The 17,171-nt window shown below is 51.1% G+C and overlaps 1 protein-coding gene across 1 annotated transcript in view; it reads left to right on the top strand.

Annotated features, from left to right (window-relative positions):
• The window catches only part of KCNK9 (potassium two pore domain channel subfamily K member 9), an 86,597-nt gene extending 74,572 nt beyond the window's left edge, over positions 1-12,025 (top strand). The window contains exon 2 of the mRNA XM_068525996.1: positions 11,184-12,025. Coding sequence (XP_068382097.1) covers positions 11,184-12,025 — 842 coding nt within the window. The remainder of the gene's footprint in view (positions 1-11,183) is intronic.
• The last annotated feature ends 5,146 nt before the right edge of the window (positions 12,026-17,171 follow it).

Genomic DNA, 17,171 nt, shown 5'->3' with positions numbered 1-17,171 from the left:
TGAATTACAGTTTTCTCCAGATACATGCCCAGGAGTGGGATCACTGGGTCATATGGTAGTTCTATTTTTAGTTTTCTAAGGAACCTCCATACTGTTCTCCATAGTGGCTGCACCAGTTTACATTCCCACCAACAGTGCAAGAGGGCTCCCTTTTCTCCACACCCTCTCCAGAATTTATTATTTGTAGACTTTTTGATGATGGCCATTTTGAGCAGCGTGAGGTGATACTTCATTGTAATTTTGATTTGCATTTCTCTGATAATTAGCGATGTTGAGCATCTTTTCATGTGCCTGTTGGCCATCTGTATGTCTTCTTTGGAGAAATGTCTATTTAGGTCTTCTGCCCATTTTTTGATTGGGTTCTTTTTTTGATATTGAGCCGTATGAGCTGCTTGTGTATTTTGGAAATTAATCCCTTGTTGGTTGAATCATGTGCAAATAGTTTCTCCCATTCCGTAGGTTGTCTTTTCATCTTGTTTATGTTTTCCTTTGCTGTGCAAAAGCTTTTGAGTTTAATTAGGTCCCACACCACGTTTTCTTTATCCATTCATCTATCAGTGGACACTTAGGTTGCTTCCATTCCTTTTTTTTTTTAAGGCTGAATAATATCCCATTGCAGGGATAGACCACATTTTGCTAATCCATTCATCTGCTGATGGACATTTGGGCCGTCTCCACCTTTTGGCTGTTGTGAATAGTGCTGCTATGAACATGCGTGTACGAGTATTTGAATACCTATTTTAAATTCTTTTGGCTGTATAACTAGGAGTAGAGTTGCTAAAAAGGCTTTTTAAAGGAAGTATTTTTTGTTACTTTGGTCTGCGCTAAGAGTGGAGAACAGTCTTGAGCAAACTGTAAAGTCTTGCCTTTTACTTCCCCGCTGACTTCTGGGTGGTCACCACCATCTGCTGTGGGCGTCATTCTCAGCACCCTTAGGGACCCCTGGGATGCATCTCTGCCCCCATCTGAGGGGTCTCCTGATGCCAGCCTCCCGAGGTCTTTGTGGGACTAAAGGAGAAGCACACGGGGCTGCCCAGGCTCAGTTTCCTCCTCCGTAAGGTAGGGATAACGACACGTGACTGGATCCCACTGGATCCTCATAACACAAAGGAAACAGGAGCCAGGGAGGTGCAGCCCAGAGCCAGGAAGAGGCCCAGCTGGAGTCTGGACCAGGGTTTCTAGGAGCCCACCGTCTCATCTGCCGGGCGCTCCTGAGTGATAGCACAGGCCGAGCGAGAGACGCAGTGTCCATTTAGCACAGGCGGGGGGAGTGGGTGCCAGGTGGATATGAGTGGGAAGGTCCCTGAGGCCGAGCGGGCTCTGGCCTCACCTGACACCCCTCACCCCGGCCTTCCCAGCCCTCCCAGGAAGGGGCTCACCGGGCTCTCCCCAGGGCGTCCTCACATGAGCCCTCCCTCCAGACAGAAGAGAAAGACCTATCATGAGCTGTTGTTAGAAATCTGCGCCTTGTGAGCTTGCATATTTTTAAAAATATATTTTTAGGTCTTCTTTCCCTCTTAAGACATATCAAAACAACGAAGCGAAACCAAAAGGGAACGTTTCGGGAAATTAATGAGGGAATTGCTCTGTCATTAAATAAAACACCAAATCTGCCAGGTTTTCTTCCAGGGATCACAGTGCCAAACTGGTGACTGAGCAAGTCACCAGGCCTCCAGGCGCCGCTGACAGGGGTCAGGGCTCAGGCCTTGGAATCCCCGGCCCTGGACAGAAAGCCTCAGGGTTCTCGTCTGTGAGATAGGGTCATGGTCGTGTGGGCTGAGTCCCCTTGGGGATGGTGCCCAGGATGGTCACACTCACCTGGCCGTGGCTCTGCTTGCTGCTCTGAGCGGGGCAGGCGCGTCTATGGCCTTTATTTGTGCATCTGTGAAATGGAACCAGCAGATGACTCTTGCAGCAGGGACCTCACTGTGATGGGGGAAGGTGAATGGGGGGTGTGAGATGGGGCTCGGGGGTGGGGAGCCACGGGCCTGGCTGGCCTCTCACTGCCCCCTCCTGCTCCCTCTGCTGCCCCCGCCCTCCCTTTCCTCAAGTCCCTTCTGTCCTCTCCTCCCTCTCCTCCAGTTCTTGAGCATCGTGACTTATGCGTTGGACAAACAGATGGTCAGTTTTCTCTTACTGTGCTTGGCCTGTGCCACGTTTTAAAATGTTTCATTAGATACCAGTTAGAGCCCACATTTTCAATATCCAGTGTTTCCAGCTTCTCTTTAAAAATCAGGACATTGGGTCACCCTGGCCTGCAGCCCCGGTTGCTGGGCTCGGGGAGCAGCTGCTCTTTCCGGGGACATGGGTCTGCAGCTGGCCGCCGGCTGCCCACAGGCCTGGTTGGCCTCACCTGCCCACTTCCCCTCAGACAGACCTAGTGGCTGTAAGAGAAACCGTGTGGGGTGCAGGGGTGTGTGAATTGCAAAGTGCTTCGTTATCCATCCCAAACTGCTCTTCATTATTTGTAGTCATGCTGAGGTGTAGGACATGTTGAGTGTTAATCCACTGCAGTCAAAACACTGGCTGAAACCAGATTACTGGGACACAGACAGGAGTGCCTGAGAAGGGCTGACTGGAGACTGGGCTCAGACCTGGGGGTGGAGCAATAGCCCCCGTTTCTCAGGATAGTCTCCTGCATGGTTGGGCTCATCCTCATGGTGGTGAAATGACTTCAGAGGCTCCGGACATCACACTCTGGCCCCTTCAAGTCTGGCAGGAAAGAACAAAAGGCTCATTGGTTCAGGGCTTGGCCGGAGACCCAATCGGAGCCCACAGGAAGCATCATCCCCTCTCGGGGGCTGAACGGCAGTCCTGCACATTAGCCCAAGCCCCCGTGGTGGGACCCGGGAGAAATTCAGGTTCGGTTATAATGTGAGAAGCGTGGCTTGACCTGGGGCTGCCACAAGGGATGGCCCTTTCAGATGAAAGAATGAATGCAGAAAAGCTTTGCAGACTGTAGAGTGCTGTGGAACTGACTGGAAGGGACGCCTCGTTCCTCACTCCCCTCTACAGAAGAGAGTAAAGGCTTAGAGTCTAGGTGGCTTTCCCAAGGTCATGGTTGGTAAAGTAGGAGATGGAGCCAGATGTAGTCCTTGGGACTTACTGATTTCCATCCAGGAACCTCTGGAGGACCCTTCCTGCCCACCCTCACCCCCACTCCCCAAGCCCCACGGGGCCCGTGAATCATTTTCCTTTGTGGTGTCTGCAGACACCTGGGTCTTAATAATCACGCAGAGCCCATGCGGGGGCTGGAGCCGGGCCAGCACAGTTGGAGGACGGATGAGTGGGATGCTTGTTGCAGGCTGAAGTGGGGAGCCAGCCAGAAAGCACGGGGGGCTGAGGGCAGCCCCCTTCTCTGGCACCTCTCTCCACAAAGCCACGTTGAGTCATTCTTTAATGGAATTTGTGCCTATTTTAAGTCGTACAGGCACAAAATCCTTGCGTGTCCTTTATAAATATTTCATTCTCTTCCAGCAGCAAATTTCCTGATGCCCAAATGCCTGGGTGGCCATCTCCTTCCCTGGGCCGGGCGGCCTCTGGGCTGGAAGAGATGCCCATGACCACTCTCACCTGGCACCTGGCCTTGATGGCCACTTCTGCCCAGTGAGCAGCAGATTATCCCTGGGAGGTTGGGATCGCAGTGAACTTGACTGAAGAGAATGAGGAGGCCTGGGCACCCACGGTCCCTAAGGGGCAGAGTCAGGGCTTCTGATGCCAGGTTGTCCTGATGCCAGGGGCCAGCCTTGTCCCGCCCGCTGAAGTGTCCTGGAGGGGAATTCAAAGCTGGGTTGGTCGTTTCTGGCAGAGGGATCAGGGCAGGCTTCAGGGAGGGGCACTCCACGGTGGGGGAAGCTTTGCAAACTGTGAAGTGCTGTGAGAGTCTGGAAAGGGCTTTTACGGCCAACTGTTTATAGGCCTAGATTCCCAGGGAAAAGGAGGGAGCCATGGACAGTCCCGGAGTGTCAAGAGTGAGGCTGGTCTATGACCCACACTGCCCAGTTGCCTTATTTACTTCTCACAGTGAGGACAGCCCGCTGGACACTCATGACATCTTAATGAAATGCTGCCCAGGGCAGGAGCTGGGCCTGGGAACTCCTCGGACCTGGCGGTTGTCAGCTTCTGGGAAATCTAGTAGGAGCCGGGGGAGCACAGGGTGTCTTGCAAGGGAGCGCTGCCTTCTAGCTGCAGCTGGCTCTTTGGGGAGCCCCCAACCCAATAGAAATGATTAGTTTTATTACCCTCCTTCCCTGCCTCATTCCCCTCCGGGAAGACAGAGCCTATTCATTTATTTTATTTGTTAGCCAGCTGCAGTCCAGAGATGCAGGCCTCTTCTCTGCAAAGCCTCTCCCAGGACAGATCAAAGAGACCCACTAAGTATATTAAAGGGGCCATGAAAATCGGGCTGGATGATGCAGTGTCTTGGGCAAAGCTGCCCTCAGCCGTGCTGGGCTTGGGGATGGGCCAGGACTTCAAGGCAGGCCTGGAAGACGGAGGTCGTATGCATGGTGATGACGCCCTCTAAATTCTGAGTGCCTGTTCTGTGCTGGGCTCTGGGGTCCACAGGGGTGAGCCAGGGGTGGGCTCTGCCCTCCTGGGAGCTCAGAGTCTGGCAAGAAGGCAGTGGAAGGGAGGGAAGGAGGGAGGGATGACCTCCAAATGTCATCTCACTGGTGGGGTAGGGCTTCAACGTATGAATTTGTGGGGGACAAACATTTAGTCCGTAGCAGGGACCTGGTGACCTGATAAGAGGTCAGTTCCCATTGCATCTCTTGTCAGTTTCTGCTCCCTGTCCTTGGCCCCATTTCACAGATGAGGAAACCGGGGTGTCTTTCTAGGATGCTCAGGAGTCCAGATCAGCTTTTCAAGGTGGGGCTTGTTATTTGAACAGTTCTATCCCCTTTTGGGATTTGTAGGTTAGGAAGCCCATGCTGGCCTGTGGTGTGGCGCTGGGATCTGCAGCCCTTTCTGGGTGGGGAGGTCGGCCGGGCGAAGTGGAGGTTCTTTGCAAGGCTGACTTTGTGTATTCCTCTTAACAAATAGCCTTGCAGCTCTTCGAATGCTCCATCCCTACCCTGGGCTTAGCGCGTGGGTGCACGTGCACGGGCTGGGATGTGGGGCTGGGCTTGCGGTCTTCCTTTCTGTTCTGCTAAACCTCCTTCACCGCATATGTCCACCTGCCCTGCTCTTAGCACTCCTGGTGGGGAGGCCAGGGTCCTGGGCTTAGGAGCTAAGCAGAAGCCCATATGTCCACCTGCCTCTGCCCTTAGCCTGGTCCTGGGCCCTGCCACCTGCTGACAAAGAGAACCCTGGCCCAGGGAGCACAGTGTTGGAGACGCAGCTGCCGTGTGTGCACACTGGGGGTGGCTTTTCAGGCTGTCACTGCCGTCGCCATCCATGTCAGTGGTCCCCACGGCTGGCCTCACACCCAGGGGCCTGGCCCCTTGTGGCCATCTGAGCAGCCCATCGGGGCCACGAGCAAGTCTGAGTCTCTGGCTCTGCACACGTGGAAAAGTCAGCAGAAAGGGGGCGGCAGGGCTGGGTGCAGAGGGACAGTGTGAGTCACTGTGTCCCCTGTGTGTAGGGAGCTTCGCATCTGGTGGCTGGTGGTCTTCATGTTCCCCAGTTTGTGGAGGTCTGGGTGACGGTCATGTTGGTCACTGCTGGGCTCCTGCGGGGCTGGGGAAGGATGACCCTGTCTCTTGCAGAGTGGCCGTGAACTGGTCTGATCTCCCCTTTCCAGCCTCATTTCTCACAACTGTCCAGGGAACTGAATAACTCTGCTGAGGTCACAGAGCAGCAGCCCAGAGGTTTCAGCATATCTTTTGCACCCCAAGCACACCTCCTGAGCCCCGTATAAATCAATTTTAGATGTCTCTTTGCCAAAAGGATGAATTGTTTATGATGATGGAAGGATGAGCAGTATGGTCCTAGGTGGGATTCCTGAGGTTTTGTCGGTGGAGGAGAAACTGGCTCCCAGTGCCTGGGAAGATGATGGGGGGCAGGGGGAGCCCAGGATCTCAAAGGGAAAACCTGGACAGGGATGTGGCTCTGAGCTCAAGGGACTGGTCCTCACAGGTGGGGTGGGAGGCAACCCAGGAGAACAGGCACCAGCCTGGGAGTCCTCAGTGGCATTGCGACACCCATGCCCTCCACCTAAGGTCCCCTTGTCCAGGCACTGGGTGGGGCTCTGAGCACGGGCTGGCTGGTGCCCCTCTGGAGATCTCGGGGGAATATGAAAAGCCCCCGTGGATCCCCTGTGCCAGGCACAGGTCATGGTGCATAGTCAAGGCTCTGGATGAGTCTCAATGGGTAACATATGAGTAGATGCATAAATCTGGCTCCCAGCCCAGGAAGGCTAGGCTGCCTTCACTCACTCACAGATTAAAAAAAAAAAAACCACCCACAGTCTCCTAGGATCTGAGTTGTCACACAGGTTCTCTGAGAGCATTGAAGATTTGTAGCTTGTTCTCCTCTTGGGCTCTCTACCCTGTTCCATTGATCTATATTTCTGTTTTTGTGTCAGTACCATACTGTTTTGATTACTGTAGCTTTGTAGTATAGTCTGAAGTCAGGAAGCCTGATTCCTCCGGCTCCATTTTTCTTTCTCAATATTGCTTTGGCTATTCGGGGTCTTTTGTGTTTCTATACAAATTAAAATTTTTTTGTGTGCTAGTTCTCTAAAAAATACCATTGGTAACTTGACAGAGATTGCACTGAATCTGTAGATTGCCTTGGGTAGTATAGTCATTTTAACAATATTGATTCTTCCATTCCAAGAACATGGTATATCTTTCCATCTGTTTGTGTCATCTTCAGTTTCTTTCATCAGCATCTTATAGTTTTCAGAGTGTAGTAGGTCTTTTGCCTCCTTAGGTAGCTTTATTCCTAGGTATTTTATTCTCTTTGATGTGCTGGTCAATGGGGCTGTTTCCTTAATTTCTCTTTCTGATCTTTCGTTGTTATAGAAATATAACAGATTTCTGTATATTAATTCCATTCTCCTCTTGGGAAGGAGAAGCTGTCTTCTCTCGTGTGTCTGGCATATGTGTATTTTGTATGTTCTCCACTGCATGTACCTGTTATCTGTAGATATCATGGATGCTATTGAGATATGGGTACGTACAATCCCTGCAGCCTATGCATACATGTGGTGCACACATCCTGTGTCTTGAGTGCACTTTCCGTGCACACGCACATCCTACACAAAGTGTGTGACTCTGGGTGTGCGGTGGGTATACTGTAGATGCTTTGTGTGTTGGTCTAATACCTATATGGTATGTGGCTTTTGCCCACATGTTTCACATCCACGTGCAGTTACTCTACCCAACACATCCACCTTTCACAAAGTTCCAAGTGTATACCATGTGTATTTGTATAAAGCATCCATGCTATGTCTGTGTGTTCCATTGATACTTTATGAATATTCTATATGTAGACTTGATATGTGTTGACCCGTTTGCATGCAGTGCCACCGTGTTGCATCATAAGGAGACCTGGGAAGCAGATCCAGTGGAGAATACATGTGGTATATCAGCCAGAGTCTTTGCAGGAGGTGGCACTCTCAACTTGAACAGTTAATTAATGGCTATTTATAGTGTGGGAGGGTGGGTAGGTTGGAGGGAAAGCAACGAGGGAAGGTGTGGTAGCCTGGGATGAGCAACTGTGGAGAGCTGTCAGTCAACATGCCTGGGATGTAGCTGCTAGCGCTTGTAGAGTTGCTCCATGGCGTGAACCTGCTGGCAGATTCATTACCAAGGTCCTCATCTTCCTCCCATCCTCTGACCTCCTGCTGGGGCTGTGCCTTGGATGAACTCAGCTGGACACCAGAGGGCCAAGAACCCCTTGAGGTGGCTTATGCAGACTTAGCCTCCCCAGTGGAGAGCAGGGTGGAGATGGGTGCGTCTAGATGGGGAAATTTGAAGATCTCCGGCCAGGCCTCCGTCTTCCTGAAAGGCTCTGCAAGTTGGGCAGCTTCTTTCTCGCTGCAGTGGGAATGGTCCTGTGTCCTGGACCACTGGGGCCCCAGGAGATTTATTCTAGGGCCTGAACTTTGGAAGGCCCTGAACTTTGGGGGTGTTCCCGGCCCACACTCGCTTGTGCACGTGTCTTGCTAAGGGATGTCATTGCTGTAACGGATCAGTGAGATATACTGTGGAATGTCAAAACAATGGAGTTCTTTCTGTAGTATGACGGGCCACGGGAAAATTGACACCACCCCGGGACAGGATACATGGGCATACTGCCGTCCAGGCCCTGTGAAGGAACACTGCTTCTGATCGTTTTTACTTACAGGAGGGGGGCCTGAACACCTGGGTTTGAGCCAGCAAATGCTGTGCTGGTTTCCTCCAGTAAACATATCCCATCCGGAACCGTTAGCTAATTTACCGCCTTATTAAGTTGCCAGCAATCTACTGTCTTCCAGCATCCATCTGGGTTTTATATCAGCCACACAGGTGAGCTATATGGCGATGTCGCGGGATTCCCACCCCTGAACTTTGTATAAATATGAACCCACTTGTTTACCAAGATGCACTTCATTCTTTCCTGAAGACCTAAGTCTCCATCTGGTGCCATTTCCCTCCAGGCAGAAGAACTTCCTTAGTAATCATGCTATGCAGAGCAGCAGGAAACAAGTTTTTAGTCTGAAAGTGGATTTTGCCTTCATTCTTAAAGAATACTTTCCCTGGATAGACAGTTCTGGGTTACGGTCTTTTTTTAAAAAGCTCTTTAAAGATGTTATTCCACTGTTTCCTGGCCCCTGTTGTTTATGATTGGAAGTAAGTGCTGTTCAAATAGTTGTTTTCCTGTATGTGATACATGGTTTCTCTCTGGTGCTTTCAAGATCTTCCCTCTCTGGTTTTCAGCAGCTTGATTCCGATGTGGAATGTATGTGGTTTTCGTTGTATTTATCTTGCTTGAGGCTTACCGAGTTTCTTGAATCTGTAAATTTGTCTTCCACCAAATTTGGTTAATTTTGGCTATTATTTCTTCAATTTTTTGGTCTCATTCTCTTTCTTCTAGGACACCTGGTGACACTGTCCTACATGTCTCTGAGGCTTTTAAAATTTATTAATTTTTGACCTTTATTCCTCTCTTCAGATTGGCTGATTTCTATTGATATGCCTGTTGTCCTCTCCTTCTTGCTGTTTCCCTGTTTCTGTCCTTTCTGGCCCAACTCCAGTGTTGACCTGCCATTTCTGCTCTTTCGTAAGGGCTGTGGGGTTGCTGAGGGGTCAGAGCTCTGCACTGGCTCAGTGGGCTGAGGGCCAGAGAGGATACAAACGTGTGATGTCATCTCTGCCGTGAAAGTGTGGCCCCCGGGGCAGGCAGGACGTGGCACAAGTTCATGCCAGGGGAGAGGCAGGCAGGCTGAACGGAAGTGATGAGTCTCTGGGAGAGAGGCCTGGGCTAGGGCAGTCAGGGTGGTCTTCCTGGGGGACGCAGTGGGCGGGGTGCAGGTCCCTCCTGAATCCTAGGCCCTGGGCTAGCTGCTCTCTGACCTCAGCAGATCTGCACAACATCCCCACCTCAAAATTATCATCGTCCCACGTAACAGATGAGGAAACCCAGGCTGGGAGAGGTAGTCTGGGGCCCAAGGTAGCGCAGCTGGTTAAATGACCATGCGCGTGTGGCTCAGGGGAGCGCCAGGGAAGCCTTTTTTGATGGGGCAGGATTTGAGATGTTGGAAGGCCATGTGCATCCTCCAAGTTCTCAGTCCAAATACTGCCCATGATCCTGGTATTTTTCTGGGCAGTATTAGTCCCGGAACTTGAACTCGTCTTAGGTTTCTTCTGCCATGTTGTGCAGACCCTATCCTGGCTCTGACATGATCACTGACCAGCTGGATGACGCCGGCAGGTAACTTCACCTTTCCAGCACCACTGTCCTCATTTGAATGTGAGGAAATACAGGCTCGGTTTTGCACAGTTGATGCAGGGGATCAACGAAGTGATGGTCTGTGCAGCTGCGTGAAGAGTTTCGAAAGCACTTACACACATGAGGTCTCTAAGGATTATTTGTTCCCTCGATTCTGACAAGGCCACATTCACACAGTGGCATAAATTTATTCTGTCCTTTGTTAAAGCGGTATTTTATGTGCTCGGTGTTTCTCTAGGTGTGAGGATACAGCAGGGAACAGAACAGGTAACAATCTTTGCCCTCGTGGTGTTCATGCGCCACCCTGCAATGACCTCTCTCAAGTCAAGACGTCTGCTTTTAAAAAAGCCTCATTCTTGGGATTTGAACCCAGACTTTTCAGCCACCAACTCTGAAGAAACCAAGCTACCCTGCTACTAAGTAACTAACTCGGTTTCCTAGCCAGTGGCGTCAGATGCATCGTGCCTGTTTTATAGGGTCGTCACGAGGGTAGAAGGAGGTGACGTACGACAAGGAGTCCACACAGACTAGCTGTGGGCTGGCGGATCCCCGATGCCTGAGCTGGGGGCACGGGGAGCCTGGGGCAGAAGGCAAGTCGTCTTTGCTCCATGCTGAGCTTTCTGGCACCACTGAGAACGTGGAAACCGGGGTTCTTTCTCCCCTTTCCAAGCACAGGCAGAAAGGACTCTAGGGGATCCATCATCCCCTCCCACCCCGTGCACCCCTCTTACCTTCCGTGGTGTCCCCACCTCCCTGGGCAGCCCCACAGCTCCCAGCGGGGGAGGTGCCGGGAGCCACACCTCCTTGGCTGTCCGTCCGTCCGCCCACGTGTCCGCCCTACCTGGCCTTGGACCGCGCATTTATCTAAGAATAAAATCATGGCGGTCAAAAACAAGAACAGCAACAAAAAAAAACCCAGTGAGCATTCTTTGACTCTTCACTCTTAATATTGATCCATGTTGGGATATTTAATTTTCTCCCTTGGGCTGGCTACTTCTGGAGTTTTCTGCAAAATATTATGAGTGAATATGCTGCTTTTCTTTGCGAAAACTTTGCGTTACTGGAAGGACAGTGAAATGACCCCCAAGCTCCTCTTGTGACCAAATGCCCCAGACCACCTCCCCCGTCCCCAAACTTCAAAGGCTATTTCTTCATTGATTCCTCCCTGTTCTTCGCCCCACCCCTCAGGCGCCGGCCCCGCCCCCAGCTCCATCGCAGCTGCCGCGCCCACCTCCACACCCGCCCCAAGCCTCAGGAGACCCCCAGCTGACTCCCTCTCCCTGTCCTCTCGCCTCCCCCCGCAGGTTACGGGCACGCCGCTCCCGGCACGGACGCGGGCAAGGCCTTCTGCATGTTCTACGCGGTGCTGGGCATCCCGCTGACCCTGGTCATGTTCCAGAGCCTGGGCGAGCGGATGAACACGTTCGTGCGCTACCTGCTGAAGCGCATCAAGAGGTGCTGCGGCATGCGCAACACGGAGGTGTCCATGGAGAACATGGTGACCGTGGGCTTCTTCTCCTGCATGGGGACGCTGTGCATCGGGGCGGCCGCCTTCTCCCAGTGCGAGGAGTGGAGCTTCTTCCACGCCTACTACTACTGCTTCATCACGTTGACTACCATTGGGTTTGGGGATTACGTGGCCCTGCAGACCAAGGGCGCCCTGCAAAAGAAGCCGCTCTACGTGGCCTTTAGCTTCATGTATATCCTGGTGGGGCTGACGGTCATCGGGGCCTTCCTCAACCTGGTGGTCCTCAGGTTCCTGACCATGAACAGCGAGGACGAGCGGCGGGACGCCGAGGAGCGGGCGTCCCTCGCCGGCAACCGCAACAGCATGGCCATCCACATCCCCGAGGAGGCACGGCAGGGCCGGCCCCGGTACAAGGCGGACGTGGCGGACCTGCAGTCCGTGTGCTCCTGCACCTGCTACCGCCCGCAGGAATACGGTGGCCGCTCGGCGGCACAGCAGAACTCCTTCAGCGCCAAGCTCGCCCCCCAGTACTTCCACCCCATCTCTTACAAGATCGAGGAGATCTCACCAAGCACATTAAAAAACAGCCTCTTCCCGTCCCCTATTAGCTCCATTTCTCCCGGGTTACACAGCTTTACCGACAACCACAGGCTGATGAGACGGCGGAAGTCCATCTAGGGTCTGGGGAGGGAAATGCAAACAAACAGAAGTCATTTGTCATATCGGACGTTCAGTCTCATTGGCCCACCTTGTCTTATTATTTATTTATTATGGTTATCCTTTATTGTTACGATTATTGTCATCATTTTTTCTTTCTCTCCTTCCTTTTCTTTCTCGGTTTCGTTTCTTCCCCACCTTTCCAGCGAGACAGAGCAGGCCAAAGGGAAAAAGGAAAGGCCCGTCTTCCTGTGAAACTCGCATCTGAGCATGAAGCATGGATTTCTTCCTTCTTCCCAGCAAAGTATGCCTTACATTTCTCCCCAGCCCGCCCCATCTCTGGGGTGGCTTTCCCAGGACAGGTGTGAGACCCAGACAAGGAGACAGAGCCCGGAGGATACCCGACCCAAAGTTGCACACGCGGCTGAGAGCCTCGAGTGCCCACCCACGGTGGTGTCTCTGACCCAACAACTCCTTTCTCTTTTCCTCCCCAAGCAGTGGGTGGCCGAATGTGTGTGGTCTGAGTGTGTGTGAATGCGTGCACACACCAGTGTGCTTCTGTGTGCTTGATGTGACAAAATGGAAAGTATCAGGTGTTCCTCTTTCTTTTCCGTCACACAATTTTGTTAATAGCCTGCTTTCGGCTGCTGCCAAACAAAACGGGGAAACAAAACCCACAAGGTTTTTGATTTATCATCTTGCCAAATCAAGCATGTTCCACAAGCAGTGTTTCTCCCAGATGTGTCATGACCACATTTTTAAAGTGCTAGGTTCTAAATTATATTAAAACTTCTTTTTAGGGGGTGGGTGGGCAAGCCGACACGGATCATTTTAGCTTGCCGGTTCAAAAATTTTTTAAACAAACAAGCATGCACTTTGTTAAACTGGTATGCGTTATCATCAACACAAGAAAACAAAACTAGCAATGGAATAATCAAAAGCCAATAATATTAATTTATTAGAGACATTTTTAATTTTACCATCTCTAGTTCCAACAATTTTCCATGTAACTGGACGTGTTGGGGGAAACTGGAAAATTGTTGCAACCACAGAGTATTTTATTCTCTCTTATTTGTGTGATGATGATGATTTGTGTAGCATCTACCTACATGAATAAGAATTACAGTTCAGGATGCTTGGATGAGAATGGGTATTTATTAGTAAGTGGATGTGGTTTCTTTTCCTAACGAAAAATGACAGGGCATTCCTCATTTTAAAGAATATATATAATGTATTTTAAGAAAGATTGTCTCTAACTGCATTTGATTTGTAAATAAGGGAATGTTGATGTTGGTCTCAGGAAGAGTTTAGAGGCAAGGAGCTGCGTCTTGGCCTGCTGGGAACTTGTCAGTCTCAGGGGGTGATTTTTTTTCTGAATAATGGAGAAATTCCTCCCCACTCTCAATAGGGGATGACCCCAGAGGGAAGGCCTGCTAACATCCTGGGGGGCCTACAGAACATGGCACATTGGAGGCCCTTTCCATGACAGGAATAAAGGAAAGTCTCACCTCCAGATTCATGGGGTGGACCTTCATTTCCCTCATCACTGGCTCGGCCATTTCTAAAAATCAGCCATCCTCACGGCCCTTTTTCAAAACCTGGAAGTTCTTCCAGTTCTTCCAGCTCTGGCTTTGGCTGGGCTGCTCAGCGGGAGCAGTGGGGGCCCCAGTGGGATCTCCCAGGACGGAGGATCTGCTCCCAAGCAAGAGGAGACCTACAAGATTTCCTAAGAGACGGCCCCAAGTGCACCCCTCCCAAGCATCTGGGCCATTGGAGTTGACCACAGCCCTCCAGATTCCTCTGAAAAGGCAAGCACTTTAATTTTACATCCCATATTGAAATGGCCCCTTCATCTAGGACACAGGGCCTGTGGAATGAGTCTGGGAACCTCAGATTCTCTAGGCCAAAGAGGACAGTTATTGATCTTCAAGGTCATATCGATTAACTCATTTTTAAGACTTAAAAAAAATTTTTTTTAGGGCTCTAAAATCTGTCTAGAGAATAGAAGCAGTTGCTCTTTAATTTTTTTTTCTCTTGGAAGAGATTGTTGGCTTTCGTGGGTCACAGGTGCAAAAGTACTAGTGCATATTTGCAGAGTGCTTCATGCTCTGGAGAGGGCTGCTTGTAGTAAGTGTGGGGTTTCTCAGCAAAACCTTTGTACAGTTAAGACTTGACCTCAAATGGGGGTATGTGTGATAATCTTTGATCTATAAAAGGGAGAGAGGCACTGAGAGGGTGAGAGATTTGCTCAACGTCAGAGAGCTGGTCTTTGCTAGAACTGAGACATTAGTCTCAGTCTGGACCCCAAAAGGGTCCAAGAAGCTGACCCCACCACACTATGGCACCCTCATTCAGCCCTCAGAGGAGGGAACCTGCATCTCTTTCTCCGCAGGTAAGTGCACCAGGCTCTTAGAGTCAACTACGGGAACATGGATTCAACCCTTCACTCAGAACTGGTCCCCTCACCAGTGTACAGTGGTCATAAAGTGACCTACTTCTGCTTGAATGCTTCCAGTGACAGGGACCTCCTCCCTTCGCAGCAAAGTTTAGAAAACACCCCATAATCTCTCTTTCCACAGAGCTGACTCTTCTTTGTAGGATTAAGGATGGTAAGATGAAGTCTTTTCTGTTTGTGGGATGACCACCAACTTTTAAGTGTCTGAAGCAACTTGGAATTTCTCTTGGTTCCATATCCTCCCCCCCCACTCCCTGCCCTCTGCTACCAGCTCAGCCCCTGAAGGACATGTACCGAGTCTTCTGTTCTGAAGGTAAACATCCTTGTTTATGCTCAGAGTGTTCGGGGGTGGAGGGGAACCTTGGTTTGCTTCCCTTGTGATGTCCTTCTTTTTCTCAGATGGTCCAGCTCTTCCCTACTGCACTCTCTGGCCAAGGAGTCCTCTAGGTGCATCCAGTGAGGTGCTCTGATGGGGGCGCTGAGTCAGGAGTTCTCCAGGGTTCTCCTCTCTTGATAAAGCAGGCCTGGGGCATCTCCACCTAGAGCTTGGCCCACCCCATCAGCATTGGAATCCTCAAAAGCCAGGGGGAAACTTAGTCTGAGTCACCTTGCTGAGGTCCCTCATCTTCAGGAAAGGAAATCGAGGTCCAGAAAGGCTGGACACGAATCTGAGGCCCCACAGCCAGAACCTAGGTCTTCCCACTTGTTTATCCTGCTGCTGCTTTCTTGGCTGCTTTGTCATTGCTGTCACTTACACCCTCCAAACAGTCCTTGTTGCTGGACTTTTTAGCATCTCGGACCCAGGTCTCTCTTCCCCCCTCACAGCTGATGATTTCTTTCTTTCAGCCCAGGTTTCCCACACCCTTCTTCCAGTTGACCACACCCATTCAGGGATGGGGACGAAATCTCACCAGGTTGTTTGAATTTGGGCCCCAACTTCTGTTAGAATGAGCTGAAGAAGAGCCACATTCCACCAGCATCACAGGACGTTGGCCTGCCACGTGGTCCCTGGTGGGGGTCTAGAAATCAACATGCCACATAGATACTCAAAGAGATTTTGGACTCTCACGTGAATGCTTTCCAACTAGGAGATCTCAATCCATCCCCTCCATCAAAGACAAAAGGAAGGTAGGCAGTGGTACCGATTATCCCAGCAGCTCTGAGTGCCGTGCTTTCTAGAGACCATCCCATTTTGATCTTTATGACATCCATCCTGGGTGGAAGGTGCTGTCATGCCATTGGTCTACTAGATTCTTTACATAGGAGTGAACCAACCTGTTTGGCTTTTGAGGTACCCAGTTAGCCCCAGAGCTGGGATCGGAGCGCTTCTTTCCATCCACACCGCTCTGGCCTGAAACTCAGGCAGCAGCCTCTTAAACACAGCAGGCTGCCTGGTGCTCTAAATTTAAGTACTCTCTCTGAAGCACCTGTTGTGCTCCACTGTGCATCACCAGTTGGGAGGAGGGTACCTGCGCTTTGGAATGATTGCAGCAGATCACTTGCAGCCCAGGAATCCCCACTGGGTCCCTAATCCTTCCAGCAGAGGAAGCAGATGGATGCAGACTGCTGCCCAGGAGGCCTGGCTTTGCAGGTGCTCTTTAAAACCCATCTGTAGAAAAGGGTGAGTTGACTGCTTAATCTCGGTGCACCGTTTGGTCTCTGCACACGGGGCCTCGGTTGGGAGAATATCTGGATGGTGACTTGGAAACCTGCAGATAAGCCCAGGCAGGTCATTTTTCTCTGCCTCCAGATCTGAAAGCCTTGATTCCTAGTGATTCTTAGTGATTCCTGGTCACTAGCGGTTTGAAGCTGGAGGGAAGAATGGTTTAGAGGCATTCGTTGTGCACACTGAGTTTGGAGGGGAAGGTGAGAGAGGTAAAAATGATTAAAGAAGGAAAACCACCCATCACTGAGGTTTTCGGCCCTATTTCTTTATGTAAACTTCTTCTTAAATAATAGGCCCTAATTAGGGTACCCGTTAAGGGCATCCACAGAGGCGTGGGGTCTGAGGCCTGCGCCGGACTATGTCCGTTCTCTTGGTGGGATGGGCGGTATCATCTGTCCAACACTCCAATGAATTGTATCTTCGCCCTGAAAGGGGTGGGATGTGGGGTCTGTCACATGCAGGCCTGCTGCCTGGGAGTGGGTACCGTGTGTCTCTTACGGAGTCATGGTTTGTGTGGGACCCCGGAAGCATCCCAGGCAAGGAAGGTTTGGCAGGACAGGGACCCGGCTCTCACCTCCAGCTTCACTGGGCTCCTGGAAATCCGTTCCCCTCCCTGGGCCTCTGTAGCTTCCTCATCCTCACAGTGGGCCAATTTGGGCTGAATTTGTGAGCATTGAGCACAAAATCAGTTTGACCGATGAAGACACCTGGCCTGATGTCCTGGTCACTGGGCACATTTGAGGCTTGAGCCACAAAAATGAAAACCCAAAATCGTTTTGTTTGGCAGCATCCTGGGAGCTGGGAAGATGGCAAGTAAGTAGGCAGAGGCATCAGGAAGGGTGGTCGTCGTGCAAACCAAGGCCCCGTGTGTGCTGGGTTCCCCAAGGCCCTGGGCATACATCCATTTTATCTGGTTATTTCTTGAGCACACCTTAGTAGAGATTGCTGTTTTGAGGGGGGGAGGGAAACCTATTACCATGATTCCTCCCTATCGCCCCAACTTTCTGTTGTGAAAATTCCAGATTTACAGAAAACTTCCATATCCC

This window comes from Eschrichtius robustus, chromosome 17 (genome assembly GCF_028021215.1).
Source record: "Eschrichtius robustus isolate mEscRob2 chromosome 17, mEscRob2.pri, whole genome shotgun sequence".
Taxonomy (NCBI): domain Eukaryota; kingdom Metazoa; phylum Chordata; class Mammalia; order Artiodactyla; family Eschrichtiidae; genus Eschrichtius; species Eschrichtius robustus.
This window is presented reverse-complemented; position numbering and strand designations above follow the sequence as displayed.